The 18,313-nt window shown below is 40.9% G+C and overlaps 1 protein-coding gene across 1 annotated transcript; it reads left to right on the top strand.

Annotated features, from left to right (window-relative positions):
• Positions 1-3,376: 3,376 nt before the first annotated feature.
• Positions 3,377-18,288, top strand: FAM177A1 (family with sequence similarity 177 member A1). The gene is made up of 7 exons (XM_030214197.1): positions 3,377-3,506; positions 3,710-3,891; positions 9,883-9,981; positions 10,084-10,257; positions 12,873-12,939; positions 14,385-14,482; positions 16,363-18,288. The coding sequence occupies exons 2-7, from the start codon at positions 3,796-3,798 to the stop codon at positions 16,537-16,539; spliced, it is 711 nt and encodes a 236-aa protein (XP_030070057.1). The 5' UTR covers positions 3,377-3,506; positions 3,710-3,795; the 3' UTR covers positions 16,540-18,288.
• The last annotated feature ends 25 nt before the right edge of the window (positions 18,289-18,313 follow it).

Raw genomic sequence — 18,313 nt, 5'->3', positions numbered from 1 at the left:
GTGTCCACTCTGTTACAAATCTTAGTATCATCCGCAAAAAGGCAAACTTTACCTTCTAACCCTTTGGCAATGTCAATCACAAATATATTGAACAGAAACGGCCCCAGCACCGATCCCTGAGGCACTCCACTACTTACTTTTCCCTCATCCGAGTGAATTCCATTAACCACCACCCTCTAGCGTATGTCCGTCAACCAGTTCCTAATCCAGTTCACCACGTCGGGTCCTATCTTCAGCCCGTCAAGTTTATTCAAGAGCCTCCTATGGGGAACCGTGTCAAAAGCTTTGCTGAAATCTAAGTAGATTACGTCTATAGCACGTTCCTGATTCAGTTCTCCAGTCACCGAGTCAAAGAATTCAATGAGATTAATTTGGCACGATTTACCTTTGGTAAAACCATGTTGTCTCGGATCTTGTAACTTATTGGCTTCCAGGAAATTCACTATCCTTTCCTTCAGCATCGCTTCCATTGCTTTTTCAATAACCGAAGTGAGGCTTACCGGCCTGTAGTTTCCAGCTTCTTCCCTATCACCACTTTTGTGAAGAGGGACCACATCCGCCGTTCTCCAATCCATGGAACCTCTCCCGTCTACAAGGATTTATTAAACAAATCTTTAAGAGGACCCGCCAGAACCTCTCTGAGCTCCTTCAATATTCTGGGGTGAATCCCATCCGGTCCCACGGCTTTGTCCACCTTTCGCTTTTCAAGTTGTTCATACACACTCTCTTCCGTGAACTGTGTTATATCCACTCCATTCTCATTTGTACTTTTGCCAGTCAATCGCGGCCCTTCTCCAGGATTTTCTTCTGTGAAAACAGAACAAAAGTATCTATTTAGCAAATTTGCTTTTTCTTCATCATTATCTACATAGCGGCTCGCAGCATCTTTCAATCTCACAATTCCCTTTTTAGTCTTCCTCCTTTCACTAATATACCTGAAGAAATTTTTGTCACCCCTCCTTAAATTTCTAGCCATTTGTTCTTGCGCTTTCGCCAGACGTATCTCTCTCTTAGCTTCTTGATCTGTATTTGAGTCCTTTGCAGCTTGGGTGATGGAGATTTAGATATGTTCTTGTTGATCTAAATGTGTTTCTGGTTGGTAGGTCTATGAGGTCAGTCATGTATCCCGGGGCTTCTCCGTAGATGATTTTGTGAACCAGGGTGCAGATTTTGAACGCAATACATTCTTTGATTGGAAGCCAGTGTAGATTTTCTCATAGTGGTTTGGCGCTTTTGAATCTCGTTTTTCTATATATAAGCCTGGCTGCTGTGTTTTGTGCTGTTTGTAGTTTTCTTTATGATTTGTTCTTTGCATCCCGCATAGATTCCATTGCAGTAGTCCAAATGGATTGTACTATGGATTGTACCAAGTTACGGAATATTTCCCTCAGGAAAAAAGGTTTCACTCGTTTGAGCTTCCACATTGTGTGGAACATTTTCTTTGCTGTAGCTTTCACTTGACTCTCAAGTGTAAGATTTTGGTCGATTGTAACTCCGAGAATTTTCTGGCTGTCTGGAGTGGTTATGTTGGTGGGTTTGTTCGTGTTATATTGGGATGAGAGGATGAGGCTGTGTGTTTTTTTCTGTGTTAAGTTTTAGTTGAAATGCATTCGCCCATGAGGTCATGGTGTTCAGGCTGAGGTTGATTTATTTGGTGATTTCTGATAGATCATGTTTGTAAGGGATGTAGATTGTGATTGTCTGCGTATATAAAAGGGTTAAGGCCTTGAATGGATAAGGACTGGGCTAGTGGGGTCATCATTAGATTGAAAAGGAGCGGTGATAGTGGTGATCCTTGACGTACTCCAGTCCACAGTCTGCTTTCCATGGTGATATGTTCGAATTTGACTTCACTTGGGATGTTCTTGTAGTGAGGAAACCCTTGATCCAGTTGAGTACACTTCCATCAATCCCGAAGTATTCTAGGATGTTTAATAGTATATTGTGGTTTACTTGTCCAATGCACTAGACTAGGGTTACCATACGTCCGGATTTATCCAGACATGTCCTCTTTTTGAGGACATGTCTGGGCGTCCGGACGGATTTGGCCAGCCTGCCCGTTTGTCCGGATTTCTGGACAAACGGGCTGGCTGGCTGGTGGGGGCGGAGGCGGGCGCGGGACTCCCTTCCCCTCCCCTTACGCTACTATCCCCGGTGGTCTAATGGTACCTCTTCGTCTTCGGGGCAGGAAAGAGCCCCCTCTTTCCTGCCCGGAGCGCTGCTGCTAGCTGCCCTGCATACTGTGAATCCGGCTCTCGGCGTTTCAAAATGGCCGCTGAGAGTTGAAGCACCCTCGCGAGACTTCAACTCTTGGCGGCCATTTTGAAACGCCGAGAGCCGGACTCACACAGGATGCAGCAGGGCAGCTAGCAGCAGTAAATCCAGACTGCCCCTATCGGACTGACTGTTCACTTGTCTTTTAGATTGTAAGCTCTTTGAGCAGGGACTGTCCTTCTATGTTAAATTGTACAGTGCTGCGTAACCCTAGTAGCGCTTTAGAAATGTTAAGTAGTAGTAGGTACCTCTAGACCACCAGGGATAGTAGCGTAAGGGGAGGGCAGGTGATGGGGGGAAGAGGGGGTGACCGGGGGTGGGGTGATAGCGTGAATGGGTGGAGTGAGGGTGTGGAATGGGGTGCGGCAAGTGTTCTCTTTTTATGAGGAAAAAAAATGGTAACCCTACACTAGACATGTTGAATTGTAGGAGAAGTACGCTTTTGCTTGTTGCAATTTCTTGTTTGAATTTGGCTAGGAGAGTAATTAGTACTGTTCCGGTGCTGTGGTTGGAATGAAATCCTGATTATGATTCGTGCAGTATTTTGATGAGGCGGGGGGGGGGGGGGGGGGGGGGGGAAGGAGGAAAGATTTTAAATGTTCTCAGGTTTTAACCCTAATTAATGTTTAACGTGGCATATAAATGTCTGTTTTAGTGGCCCTTTACCAAGAGAAAAACTCTGCTCGAATATAACACATAATAGGGTGTCCCTATAACCAGCCCCTCCAAATGAAACACTGATTACGATTTATAACAAATTACTACTTTAATTAAGAAAAGTTATTCCGTTATTATACTTCCTCAGTGTATATCAGTATGCTGCACAAGCTGGTACGTTTGAAATGAAATTAAATAAAAATGCTACCAACAATAAAGAACGAGAACGTGGATATGGCAGCTCATAGGGTTGTTTGTTTTGAGTGTACGAAGAATGACGCCTGCGCGGGAAAGGGGAAACATAGACTGACCTAAGTAGTGGCTTTAACTTTTTGACGTCATGCCGCCCAAACGTACTTTGTCGCAATAGATATCAGTTGTACCTTTTTTCTACTATGAAAATACAGATTTCGGACAAGCTACGCTGGCTGTGCCCTCTCCTCTGACGCAACGCAACTTCCTGTTTCCGGCAACGGCGGGATGTAGAGAAGTTGTGTGTGGGGTGTGTAGTAGTGTATCATAGGGGAGGGGCACCGGACAAGGAAAGCAGTGGGACTGTAAGTGAGCGACCTCAGGTATGGGTTTTGCTCGGGGGGAAGAGGGAAGGGGGCGTTTGAGGGAGAGGTACCGTATCGCGGACAAGGAGGAGAGTGGAACGTAGAGGGAGAGATGGCAGATCATGCGGAGGGGAGACCGGTCCCCCGATCCACGAATGCGTGTGAGGAGGGGTGTGAGAGTGTGAGTACAGTTGATTGCGTGTGTCTTGGTATCTTTGCAGATGTAGACTAGAGTGCATACGGAAGACTAAATCTCACCACTGCTGTGAGTAGGTTAAGGATCGGTGTAAACAGCACATCCCCAGAGATGGAAACGTGCCCACCACAGCAGGAAAGGAGCTTGCAAGAGCCTAAACGCTGTTTACTTACTGATGCTGAACAACCAGACTTTCAAGACTATGAGGTGCTTTAATTTATAGATCTTAATATTCTGCCTCTGGTAACAAGGATCAAGGTGTATTACAGTTATACTCAATATAAAACAAAACAATAAAAGAATGAATACATAGAATCCATGTTTTCAACTTCTTTGTAACCAATATCTTTTTGTTTGTTTATTTAGCAGAGGGGAGATCTCTCAATTTCTAATTGCAATTCATTGGACTACTAGAAGACATTTGTTTATTATTATTATTTTGTTTTTAGTTCATACCTTTTCAGTAGTAGCTCAAGATGAGTTACATTCAGATAAATTAGACATTTCTCTGTCCCCAGACTGCTTACAATCTAATTTTGTCCCTGAGGGCAACAGAGGGTTATTGACTTGCCCAAATCACAACAGTGAGATTTGAACCCAACTTCCTACATTATCAACCCAGTGTTCTAACCACTAGAGGAGAAACCACACAAATTGAAAGGACTAATATGAGAGAGAGAGTCAGTCCTGCAAAGGAAGCATTGAAAAGTTTAGGTTTTGTAGTTCTTTCATGTCAATGTAATTATGTTCATGCTTTGAAATTTTGTGATTACATGTGTGATTTGGTATTCAATATGCAGTTCATAATTCTCTTGAGACCATGTCCACAGATCTGTTTTTCCAGACCAACTGTTTTGAGGAGCTTAGCCAATAAAGAAAGGGTAGAAATGAGGAAGTGCCTGCAACAATAAAGACGGCTGTATATTATAAGCTGTTGGTTAATGGATAGCTGAGTGTTTTATGATAGCATGTTTCCTGGTTAGCGATTGTACTTTCACACAACTGCATAGATAATAAAATAGCCGCTTTAGAACTGGTTAGTTTGGAATGATGTTACTTAGCAAAAATTTTCAGAAATGTGTGGGGTAAACATATTGTATAGAAAGAGGAGGGAATCGAAGCCGAACTTAAATACACAGTAGATGATGGCAGATAAAGACCTATATGGTCCATCCAGTCTGCCCAACAAGCTATATGAAATGAGTATGGTACTTGATACTTTATATGTACACCTGGTCTTGATTTGTCCTTGCCATTTTCAGGGCATAGGCTGTAGAAGCCTTCCCAGCGCTGCCCTTGTTCTAAGGTTTCTGAATTTAGCATTGAAGCCCCTGAAAAGCTCCAGTCCAGTCCATCCAAATGTATTCAGCCACGGTCAGGGCACAGACTGTAGAAGTTTGCCCAGTACTGGACTTGTTTTCCAATTCTGAAGTTGTACTACTACTACTTAACATTTCTAAAGCGCTACTAGGGTTACGCAGCGCTGTACAATTTAACATAGAGGGACAGTCCCTTCTCAAGGTGCTTACAATCTAAAAGACAAGTGAACAGTCAGTCCGATAGGGGCAGTCTGGATTTACTGAACGGTAAGCTGTAGCTGAATCTGTCCAGTCACGATCAGAGTGCAGGCTGTAAAGGTTTGCCTAGTACTGGCTTTGCTTCCCAATTACCAATGTTGCTTTCGAATCTTCATTAAGCTTCTTTGGATCCATTCATTCTAAACAGGATTCCTTTGTGTTTATTCCACACATTTTTGAATTCAGTTACTGTTTTCATCATCTTCATTTCAGACATCTACCACCCTCTCCGTGAAAGAAATACTACTAAATGTTTAGTAGTAGTAGTAGTAGTAAAAAAATATTTCCTGACATTCCTCAGTCTGCCCCCTTTCAACCTCAATTCGTGACCTCTAGTTCTAGCTCCATCCTGTCTCTGGAAAAGATTTGTTCGTGGATTAATACCTTTCAAATATTTGAACATCTGTATCATATCACCGTTGTTCAGGTCAGTAAGTCTCTCCTCGTACATCTTTCAATGCAAATCCCATACCATTTTCATTGCTTTTCTTTGAACCTCTTCAAGTCTTTTTATATCCTTAGCGAGATACGGCCTTACCAACGATTTGTAAAGGGGCATCGACACCTCCTTTCTTTTACTGGTTATACCCCTTTCTATGCAGCCTAGCATCCTTCTGGCCACGTCCACCGCCTTGTTGCACTGTTTTGACATCTTCAGATTCTCAGACACCATCACCACAAGGTCCTTCTCCTGAGTCAAGTTTACCAGTCTCTCACCTCCTATCTGGTACATCTCTTTTGGATTTTTGCACCTCAGGTGCATCACTCTGCACTTCTTGGCATTAAATTTTAACTCTAGAGTAATCAGTCTGATAGTATTTTATACTATTTATTGTAAGCCACATTGAACTCAAACTTGTTTGTGATAATATGGGATATAAATGTCATAAATAAATAACAGTTTGTACCTACAAGGGTCATATTGGTAATTAATTTTTAACTGCCAGACCCTGGACCATTCTTGTAACGTTTTGAGATCTCTTCTCATGTTTTCTACTCTCTCCAGGATATCTGCTCTATTGGCTATCTTCGTGTCATCCACTAAAAGGCAAATTTTACTTCCAATTCTTCAGTAATGTTTCTCACAAATATATTAAAGAGAATTGACCCCAGCACCGACCCCTGAGGCATGCCGCTACTCACCTTTCTCTCCTCAGAGTGGATTCCATTTACCACCACCCTCTGTCGCCTGTCGGTCAACCGGTTTCCTATCCAGTTAACCACTTTGGGTCCTAAGTTCAGTCCTTTCAGCTTATTCAGGAGTCTTCTGTGAAGGACTGTATCAAAGGCTTTGCTGAAATCCAAGTAGAATACTTCTAGATCACATCCTTCATCCAGTTCTTTGGTCACCCAATTGAAGAAGTCAATAAGATTTGTTTGTCAGGATTTTCCTTTAGTAAAACCATGTTGCCTTGGATCCTGTAACCCATTGGCTTCTAGAAAGCCTGGGGAACTGAGTTCGATTCCCACTGCAGCTCCTTGTGACTCTGGGCAAGTCACTTAACCCTCCATTGCCCCTGGTACAAAATAAGTACCTAAATATATGTAAAACGCTTTGAATGTAGTTGCAAAAACCTCAGAAAGGCGGTATATCAAGTCTCATTTCCCTTCAGCAGCGATTATTTTTCCTACTACTGACATGAGGCTTACCAGCCTGTAGTTTCCCACTTCTTCTCTGTCTCCGCTTTTGTGAAGAGGGACCACATCAGCTCATCGCCAGTCCCAAGGAACGTCTCCCGTTTCTAAAGATCTATTCAATAAATCCTTAAGAGGTCCCGCCAGGACTCCTGAGCTCCCTCAGTACCCTGGGATGTATCCCATCTGGCCCCATAGTTTTATCCACTTTCAGATTGTCAAGCTGTTTATAAATGCTTTCTTCCGTGAACGGCACAATATCCACTCCATTCCCAGATACTCCCTCAGCAGCCGACCATGGTCCTTCTCCAGGATTTTCTTCTGTGAACACTGAGAAGTATTTGTTTAGCACATTTACTTTATCCTGCTTGCTGTCCATATAGATATTCTCAGCATCTTTCAGTCTACTAATTCCATTCCTATCTTTTCTCCTTTCCCCAATATATCTGAAAAAGATTTTGTCACCTCTCTTTACATCTTTAGCCATTTTTTCTTCCGCCCGCGCTTTCGCTAGCCAAATGCATAGAGGGATGTAACTTGAATGGAGTGACAGGTACAAACCCAAACTGGAAGGGTGAAACCTGTACGAGGAGGTAGGTACAGCTCTACCTACCTTTATTGGGTGGACTAGATGGATCATGTAGGGCTTTATCTGCTGTTATTTACTATGTTACATGCCTTTGCTTATGTTCTTGCATCTTCTGGATGAGATCCACTTGACCTGTGACATGCAAAGTTATTACCTGTGGGAAACAGATTGGTTGTACCTGCCTGTGAGCCTTCTTTCCTCCCTTCTACCCTGGCACATGCATCCACCTCTTTATGTCCCATCTCCTCTTTTGTTTAATTTAACACAGTTATATTCCACTTCTCTTTACAATTCTTGGCCGATTACAACACCCACAGTCTGATAACAAACAATGCACTAATAAATACAGAAATACCATATATACTCATGTGTAAGTTGGGGCAGTTTTAGGATGAAAAATGGCCAAGAATGCTGTTACCCATGTATAAATCGAGGCTGGGTCCTACATTGCTTGTTCACTATCCCTCACTTCCACCACCGGGTCCAACATTGCTCCCTCGCTCTGTCCTTCCCCTCCATTATCTCCCCTGCCTTTCCCAAACCCACCCCACACCTTTCCCATAGCTTACAACTTCACAGATTTCAACAGGGTAAGAACAGACTTAAAACCTGAAGAAAACGGCTAAATCATCAGATTTCAGTATGTGAGGATTATATATTTATCCCTCGCAGATAAGCCTCTCACTCTAAACTTTGGCAAGTTCACTGAAACAGAGTGTATTTTCAAAACTCACTCACCCTTCCTATCCAAAGAGAATTGTTTTATTCAGGAATCAGTATTTCTTCACACACTCCTGTTTTTCTTTTACCAAAAAAAAGCAATCTGTATTTCACTCATCAACCTTTTACACACACTATCTCAGCTAATCTTCCTCTTTGAACCTACTGCTTGAGCCATCAGTCAGTCAAATGACTCTTAGCTGTATCCTGATAATTGTCATGCACATTTCCCTGCAGGCATGCCCTCCTCTGAGTATATGCTTAGCACAAACTTTCAACTAGCCAGAACATTTACAGATTTTAAACAATCACCACTATTTATTTTTATCATTTCTCAGTCTCACTTGCACACCTCTTCCAAAATCTTCTCTTTAATTAGAAAACTGTACAAGCTTCCCCTGAATTAACAGTTCTTCCTGTGTCAGGGACATGTATAGCACTAGTTGTATCTTCTCAAGCAACTTCAGCACAGCCAGAGTCTGTTTATAATACTCCCATGAAGCTAGCAAGCGTACTATGGTACTAATGAGCATAACCCACAGATAAGATGACCCTGGTTTATTGATGGGATTTTGTAGTCAAAATTTATTTTGATTTTATTAATTTCAGTTATTTGTATTCTGTCTTATCTGGATATTCTAAGTGGAGAACAATATACACTCATAATAAAAATAAACAATATTAAAACAGTAATAATACATATATCATAAAAATCTGCATCAGATAATTTCTCCATAATTACCTTCTCAGTTCAGATGTTATCACAGGTTATAGTCGGTCTTAATCAAACATAACTTCAGATTGGCAGCCATCATTCTGTACTCCAATCTTAATCCAAGATAACTCCAGTTCAGACCAATAACCATCTGTCTGTTCTGTAACACTGTTTGAAAAGGAATGTTTTCAATTCTCTTGTAAAATGCCCCCACAGTTTGTATTATGTGTAATTCAGAGAGCAAAGCATTCCATATCTGTGGCTCAATAATATAAAAGATAGGTGTTCTATACTCCTGAACTCTAACTAAATGAAAAGAGAAAACATCTAATTGTTTTCGTGCAGACATCAAAGCTCTAGGCGGTTGTTAAACTTTGAAAATAGAAGGTACAATTACTGATACACTACCTACTAAAACTTTAAAAATCAACAACAGTATTCTTGACTTATGCATGAGTATATACAGTACTTCTTACAAAGTATTATAACATTGACTGAACAAAAACACTTTGAGCTTCTGTAATAATCTATTGTGGTTCCAAGTAGTCCCCTTGACAGAGTTAGGTAGACCTACCAGAAGAATGCTTCCTTGCTTTCTCCCTACCTGCAGTTTCCTTTAGGATTCACTGAATTTGACCAGAGCCATTCAGGAGCTTGGGGGGTTGGTATACCAACCTTTGACTCCCGACTCCTCTTCTTTTCTACTGTCTGACTCCGACTCCTACTGATATTAGGCTTTAAATTTTTTTGCTTTACTTACCAGTACTTTAGAACCAGGACTATAGATAGATATATATATATATTTAGATTGTAAGCTCTCCTGAGCAGGGAATGTCTCTTTGTGTCAGGTGTTCAGCGCTGTGTGCATCTGGTAGCACTATACAAATGCTAATAATAATAAAATAAGTATAAAATGATACATTTACCGTATATTATAGTGCAAGTTTTTTTTTATTTTGAAGCTGGAGTCAGTACATATTTTACCAACGCCGACTCCGACTCCATCCAAAATTGCTTCTGACTCCAACTCCATGATTCCGACTCCGCAGCTCTGCTGGAAAGTGAGTCTTAATGCCTTTTCTCCCTTTGTGCCTTACTTTTAGGCAGTGTCAGTGTAGTTAATAGTTCTTTACCTGCTTTAAATACTCTGTGTAATATTACAGTTGCAGTCAGATGGTGCCAAAGAATTTGAGAATGTGGAACTGGGGATTGTAGGAAAGATGAAGAAAATTCCCAGGAGGATCATTCATTTTGCAAGTGGGGAAACCATGGAGGAATACAGCACAGATGAAGAGGAGGAACAGGAGAAGCGAGATCTCTTGCCTTCTGTTGACCCGGTATGTTTTGGACAAACGTGTTTCTTTTCAGCAAAGTTTCTGAGGCATTTTGGACAGGTGGGTTTGCTGTCTGGTGCTGCAGTTACAGTCATGTTTTAGTTGGGTTTTTATCCCAGCTCACACTTTTATTTTTTAAGGAAATGAGTGGCCCTATGTAAAACTGAGAATGGTGGCTAGTGGTCTCTGTCTCTTGAGGGGCTCTTAGGGTAGCTACTTGCATTTGATTTGAGAAAATTATCTTTTTCACATGCTCAGGAGCTGCTTGTTCACATCTGGATATGAAACTTCCTGGTGATGACCTGCACATAGCTTGAAGCATTATAGTTTTGTGACATGACTAGAGTGTGAAGGCATATTTGATTTAATATTCTCTTCTGAGGTCAAAGAAACATTGTATAGGATGGCCCATCTAGCTTGCCCAGTTTACTATCTGTTTAGCGGTGCAAATGGTGTTTCATAAGTTGTGTTTAGTTCTCATATATGCTAAATATGGCTGTTGTTATCCTATGGACACCTGACCCCAACATCTCATCCTGAGTATTTCAGGTGTTGATCTTTTACTGCCTGCTTGGCAGTCAGCCCAGTTACCGCACATTACAGTTACGAAATTATACTTGTGTAGGAGCAGCCATTGTAATCCTAAAAGTAATACAGCTTTGAACAGTTAGGTAAGGGACATAGAGAGGTGGATGTCAGGTTTCACATGGAGAATTTTTGTGTGCACTTATCCAAAATGGATGGGCCATTTTGGTTTATTAACTTTATATATCGCCAGGCTTTAACAGATCTAGGCAGTTAACAATAAATAAAAATCGGTACAAATTGTATAGTAAAAGAGGAACTCCATTCAAATAGGAAAGACCTAACTCATTCAAGTATATCCAAAGAAAAATTGTTTCTAAAATTGCAGTAACTTTAATAAATCCTCCTGTCTCCCTCATCATATATATCAAATGCCTGACGAAAATATAAGTTTTCAGCAAGGCCATAAATTTCTTCAAATTAACTTCAGCCCTCAGAGCTTTTGGTAGTTCATTCCATAGATGAAGAGCAAAAAGGCTCTATCTTGTATTCTTTCCCATCTCACTTTATTTTGGTCTTTGTCTGCTTTCATTTACTATGTTAATATGATCCTCCCCCTTTTGAGCAGCCAGTATATTGCAGAAGATTTAAGACCCATAACTTCTACCTATTGTGGGTTGCTCAGAAGGGGAAAAATTGTCACTTTAGGAGCTGCATACTTGCATCACAACATCTGCATGCCACTATACTAGCACTGTGCTTGAATTTAGAGTTGCTTCTAAAGTCACCCTGTTCATATCGAGCTCACCTGGGTTGTGGTCCTGAGTCACCTTTTACTGCTGGCTTCTAGGGGCTGTGATCCTTGTGATCAGGATTGGCCACTGTTGGAAGTAAGATACTGTATGGCTATTCTTATGTTCTTCAGCTGTCATCATTGTGAAAGAAAAAGGAGTGGTGGAGACAGAAGAGAGAGAGAGAGAAGGCAGTGGAAATGCACAGGGTGGATTGAGTGTGTGAGTTGGAGAGAGCTGGAGGCTGGTGGAGATGGAGTTGGGACATTGAGAGGGGGGGGAGCAGTGGGATGAAGGGTATGTTGAGAAATGTGGCCTCATCTTATGGGGGAGGGGGATTTCGTTTCCTTTCCCACCCTACCTCCGATCAAAAAAGGTGAAGGTATCTACTCCTGTGTATTCTGAAGGGTCTGGAGTGTGGAAGGTTATGCTGTCCTGCCCCAGACCCTAGTTGATCTTGTAGAAAGCACATAAATGTATAGAAATAAAATGCATTGTCCCATGCAGGAATAGTAAAACTGGTCTTTTTATTAGATGTGCATTATATATCTTATTGGAATAAGGAGGGAAGACTGGGAGAGAAGTATAACAATCCAAATGCTTACATTTATACTGATAAACATATGAGGTAATTGATTCATCTATACAGAATTCCATAGCATCAGCAAGACATACTATTTTAGAAGGCTGAACTTAATCTAAGCAAATAAGGGCATAGTACAATGGAAAAACCGATTACATAGCATTTCTTAACTACTTTTAATAGTAGACCAACATTTATGACCTGTTTTCTTTAAACACAAAATATACTCTACTTTTCCAAAAGAAGATATCTATCACAAACAGTGGTCAATTTCAGACCTTCTGTAACATCTCATCAAATGGCCTTTCTTTGTCAATACAGAAAAGAGGTCTGTAGTAAACATCTCTATTTGTACTTAACTGGCCTTCCCCTAAGTCATCTAAGCCAGCATTTGTCAATAACTCATTTAAGACAATGTCTTGCATTTCTTTTAAAGACAAGGTTAACTTTATCTGTCTTTCTCAGTTCCACAATTTTTTGCTTTTCTGTTATCAATTTATGCATCTCCCACATTTTTTTAAATTGTTTTTGTCTTCACCACCTTTGCAGCATGCATCCACCACCCTTTTCACAGAGGAATATTTTCTGATGTTGCTTCTGTGTTTTGGATCAGTTAATGTCCTTATCTGATATCTCTGCTTCATATGCTTACTTCATTGTGTATATATGCTGTGTTATTCAGGTCAAGATTTAGTACTTTAACTTGTTTCTCATTGCAGACAAAACTAACCTGGGGCCCATATGTGTGGTTTTACATGCTGAGAGCAGCTACATCTACTCTTTCAGGTATTAATTATTGTTCTACAGCAAATATTTTTGGACTAGAACCTGAAAATGAATTAGATATGAAATTTGCCCATATAGTAACAAAGTAGATGACGGCAGAAAAAGACCTGCACTGTCCACCCAGTCTGCCCAACAAGATAAATTCACATGTGCCATTTTTTGTGTATACCTTACCTTGATTTGTACCTGTCTTTTTCAGGGCACAGACCGTTTAAGTCTGCCCAGCACTATCCCCGCCTCCCAACCACCGGCTCTGGCACAGACCGTATAAGTCTGCCCAGCACTATCCCCGCCTCCCACCACCGGCTCTGGCACAGACCGTATAAGTCTGCCCAGCACTATCCCCGCCTCCCAACCACCGGCTCTGGCACAGACCGTATAAGTCTGCCCAGCACTATCCCCGCCTCCCACCACCGGCTCTGGCACAGACCGTATAAGTCTGCCTAGCACTATCCCCGCCTCCCAACCACCAGCTCCGCCTCCCACCACCGGCTCTGGCACAGACTGTATAAGTCTGCCCAGCACTATCCCCACCTCCCAACCACCAGCCCTGCCTCGCACCACCGGCTAAGCTTCTGGGGACAGGGAGATTATCTTGTTGATTTAAGACACTTCCAACAGCTTCTGTTTGTGGAAATTGTCTGCCATGAGAATAACATTTGCTGTAGTAAGCTGGAACAGTTCAAGTTTTAATGGTTTTTATTCAGGATCAAAATACTCTTATGCAGTTGTTGCCTTATTATCTCAATATAAAGTATACAGTAGCAATCAAACAATTACACAGAAGCTAACAAAGCTTCATAATGCAGAAAATACAAAAAGAACTTAGGATCCTGCTACCATCTACCCCTCAATTCCCTTTTAGCCCTACGTGAATACAACTGTGATGGCCTGTTGTCTGGACTGTTCTAGATGGAAGTCACAGATCACTTTTCAACTGAGTTTAATGCCCACCAGCATGGCCACAGTTGCATTTGTGAAACATTCAGGCATGTAGTCCATTGATGGCTTTCTTATACACATTGGTGCTGAGTAATCCCTTTAATTTTTCTATTAAATTATTGCTGCTCAGTTTTAGAGATGGCATCACTAAAAGTGAGCAGGCAGTGACCCTTGCAGTCACCATGCACAGTCATACCCCTTCTTTTATTTCTTACTTTTACGTACATTCCATCTCTAGATTTAATAGCTTCAAAGAAAAAAAGGCATAGAGGGTGTAGACCACTGGTCACCTTTCTGGGCAAACTGGATTGGCCCTGCTAGACTCTATCTGCAGCCATTTACGTTGTTACTACGGTGCTCGTTTTCCAAGCACTTAGACACACAAAGTACCATAAGTTACTGTGGTACTTTTAAATGTCTAAGTGCTTTGAAAATGAGCCCCCATATATGGCTGTGAAATTGAGCCCCATATCTGTTACAGTGTTTTCCTTATTTTTTTTCAGTGTGTGATTTCCTTGGTGAAAGGATTGCCTCTTTTCTGGGTATAAGTACCCCCAAGTACCAGTATGCCATTGATGAGTATTATAGAATGAAGAAGGAGGTGTGTAATCCTTTTTTTTTTTTTTTTTTTTTTTAAATACCACAATTTTCATGTCAGGCTAGTTAGTTCTTTTATCTTTGTAACCATTACATATTGCTGTTTTCCTCTGTGTTGCTGGACATAAAGGGTGCCGAGAGTGGAAGCTTCCTCTACACCACCTTTCTGCTTCCAGAATTTCTGTCTTTCTCTTCTGTAGACATGAAGAAGGGGGGCTTAGCCTCCTTTCTGAGGGTATAAACATACTGATCAGGATACTTGGATTTAAGACCATTAACTTGTTTCATGTAAGCCACCAAGGAGGTAATTGTAAAAGCCATTTACGTGCATAAAATGGCAATTTGTATATGACAACGGCTTGTTGTAAAATTGCCCACAGTATGTGTGGGTAAAAGGGGGTCTGTAGTGTAATTTTGCACATACTTTACTGCAAGCGGAGGTGTTCCCAGGGGTGACGTTGGTTTTATGAACTTGTATTTGGATTTTCAAAGTGTGCATGTAAATTGTGTTCTGGATAGCATATGATTTTGATTGGTTAGTTTTCAAGGGAAATACGTACATGCTTTCAACTTGAAAATCAGTTATACTTGTGCATATGTTAAGTGACCCTGAGAATTACCCTATAATAGATACTAAATTTCCCCACCCCTTTTTTTTCTTTTTCCCTGTAGAAATATTTTTGTTTTTCAAAACAGTCAAAGCAACGATACTTGCAAATTCAAACAAGTATCTCCAGCCCAGAATATTATCCATATATAGAGGTCCTTACAAATCTAAAATAGCTGGTATAGCAGCTATGTAGATCCATCACGCCATGTTGTGTATATACATTCCAAATTTTATGATATTGCAAAATATGGCCATGCTTTCACCTGTCCTCTTTTTACTAGTTTTATATATAGGTAAAAATTTTCACTTTAATTCTTTACTCTATGTACAACTAAAGAAATGTGACTTCAGAGTTGTGAAAAAAAACATTCAAATGTGTAAAACAGACACATTTGGGCAGGCCGTCTAACTCAGTCCACAGTACTTTGTGCTGTGGTGTGGGTGCGTCTGTCTGCTGGGCTATTTGGGCTTTGGGGAGGTCCACTAAGGTTTGTGGGAGGGGGGGTGAAGGAAGGAGAATGTACCAGCAAGAATGGCTACAGTAGTAGCAGCCATCTTGGAAGAGGTACCCCCCTCCCCCCGCTCCCACAGGCCTTGGGCCAATGAGAGCCCGAGCATGCCTTGGGTGGATGAGGAGGGGGAGTACTAAATGGAGGAATTTAAAAAAAAAAAAAAAAAGGGAATAAGGCAAAGAATTAAACCTAAGCACCTTTATACATGTTAGTATTAGTATACAGTTATAAAGCTAGATAAAATATACTCAGCATGGCTTCGGTCCTGATAACTGCATCCGTTTTGCATGTGTATGTGTGAAGCACTATAACTTATGTATCTTTCCAGAAGAGTTTTTGTAAAAAAAAAAAAAAAGCACAGTTGGCTAACTGTTATACTGTTGTACTAAAACCTGCTCAGTTTATTGAATGTGGCAGGATCGGAAAGACAGGTGTGTCTGCTTTTGAAGGAAGAAAATTTTAATGGTATAGTGATCTTACCCTGAATTATTGGGATGTACGATTAGATCCATACTTGTTAGGAGTTACTTGCATTGAGGTATTTGAGGAGGTTTGGTATCTTGGTCTATTCTGGAATAGATTCTACAGCACATCTTGGGTAGCTGAACATTTGCAGTCAGTCATTGTTTCCTAGTTTGACAGTCTTGTAGTGATGAGCTCAGGGGCAGGACTGAGGCTTTGTGGTCCTTGCCTGACTGCAAAGTTAACATTCAAATCTGCTATATTTTTTTAACTAGCCTATAATACTTCTGATCTTTTTAGGAGGAAGAAGAGGAAGAGGAGAATAAAATGTCAGAAGAGGCAGAAAGACGTTATCAAGAACAGAACAAGACACAGGAAGGTGACAGTGTTGAAACTGTCCAGCCTGAAGTGATGACTTCCTTTGTGAATATTAATTTTGAAATCAAGGGAGATGCTCAGCCCACTGTGAAACATTAATATGATGCAACAACTGTTTTAACTTAGACTAAATTAATAACTGTACCGGAGAATGTAAAGAAAGACGAGCAGCAGAGGTTTACTGTATTTGTCCAACAAGTTCTTGTCAGTTTCTTTTCTCTGTTAAAATTTACAAAAGTAGGTGGTTTTTCTATGGCTGAGTTAACTAAGGTCATGTTATTTCTCTGGGATTACTTGGCTATTATACATTTGTGTAGAAATTTGTCTAAATATCATGGTCCTACCTGAAATGACTGTGGCCTTAAACTTTACCATTTGGATGGACCATTAAGGATGTTTCAGATTCCAGCTTACATCGTTGTACTTGTGTTATAAATATTTTGCTGCCATATGTTAGCCTACCAACTCAGCATCTTGTGTAACAATCAGTGCTTTCTCTGGAGCTGAGAAAGCACTGATTGTTACACAAGATGCTCAGTAGGTAGGTTAACATGTGAGAACCATACTGAGCAATGTCAGGCGTAGACCTTAGTAACAGGCCTACACATGGGTATCGGAGAAAGATCCTTGCCACAACATTTTCCAGTTGCAACCTCTGGTAGTTACTGCTATAGATAACTGCAGAGATAACCATTTACTGACAGAATTTTTTAATGGCTTATTTGACACTTGCACTTTTTAATGACAGTGGGTTTTAGAATATTGAAATATGTGTAAGCAGAGGTCATAAGATAGTAGTGTGGGATTTGAACTTATAGCTCTTTTCTTGTTTCACATGTCTGGGTTTTGTGCAATGTTGGTATCAGAAAGTGCTGGGCAAGCAAACCAGAGGGAGACAGCAACACAAAACAGCTGTGAAGTGTAGAGGGCCACAGATGAGACAAAAAGGCGAATCCAAGATCAGAGGAAGTTAATTTTTTATTATGGGACCCTGATATGGCCTGTGTTTTAGCGAATGCCTGCATCAAGGGTCATATGATGTATGCTGAGCAAAGCTTAACAGCTGAGTAAAGTATCAGGGGTCATAATGTAACAGCCGAGTAAAGCTTAACAGCTGACTAAAGCATCAGGGGTTATATGATGTAAAGCTTCCTGTGTTGGTCTTATAAGCGTCGTCAACAAAACACTATACATGATTGTGAGACTGACACCAGAAGCTTTACTTAGTTTGTTACATCATATTCCCTGAAGCAGGTATGCACTGAAACACAGGCCATGTTGGGTCCCATAATAAACTTAGTTTCCGCTGATCTTGATTCTGCCTCTTTGTCTCATCAGTGGCCCTCTACACTGTCACTGCTTCACACCAGAATGTGCTGAAATAGGGGTTCTCAACCCTGTCCTTGGGACACACCAAACCAGTCTTGTTTTTAAGATATCCACAACAAATAAGCATGATATAACTTTGCATACAGGCAATCTCATCCATATTTATTGTAGGGTATCCTGAAAACCTGATTGGTTTGGCATGTTCCAAGGATGAGATAGATTGAGAATCCCAGGGGTGGTAGGATGTCAACACACATGTGCCTAAGGTGGTGGTTCTTAACCAGCCAGACAGGTGTTCAGGATACCTTACAATGCATATTCATGAGAGAAGTTGCATGCACTAAATCCACTGCATTCAAATATTCATTGTAGATATTCTGAAAAAGCTGACTACCTAGGCATATGCTAAGAGCTGGGTTGAAAACCCCTGGCCTAAGGAGTTTTGTTTGGTTGAAAAACTGAATGAAATTCATACTGTTGATGAAGGAATATGTATATAATATAAACCTATTTATTTCATTTGCATCTAGCTTCTTCCTTGGAT

This window comes from Microcaecilia unicolor, chromosome 9 (genome assembly GCF_901765095.1).
Source record: "Microcaecilia unicolor chromosome 9, aMicUni1.1, whole genome shotgun sequence".
NCBI classification, from domain to species: Eukaryota; Metazoa; Chordata; class Amphibia; order Gymnophiona; family Siphonopidae; genus Microcaecilia; species Microcaecilia unicolor.
Note: the sequence above shows the minus strand (reverse complement) of the source record. Positions and strands in the feature narration are given on the sequence as shown.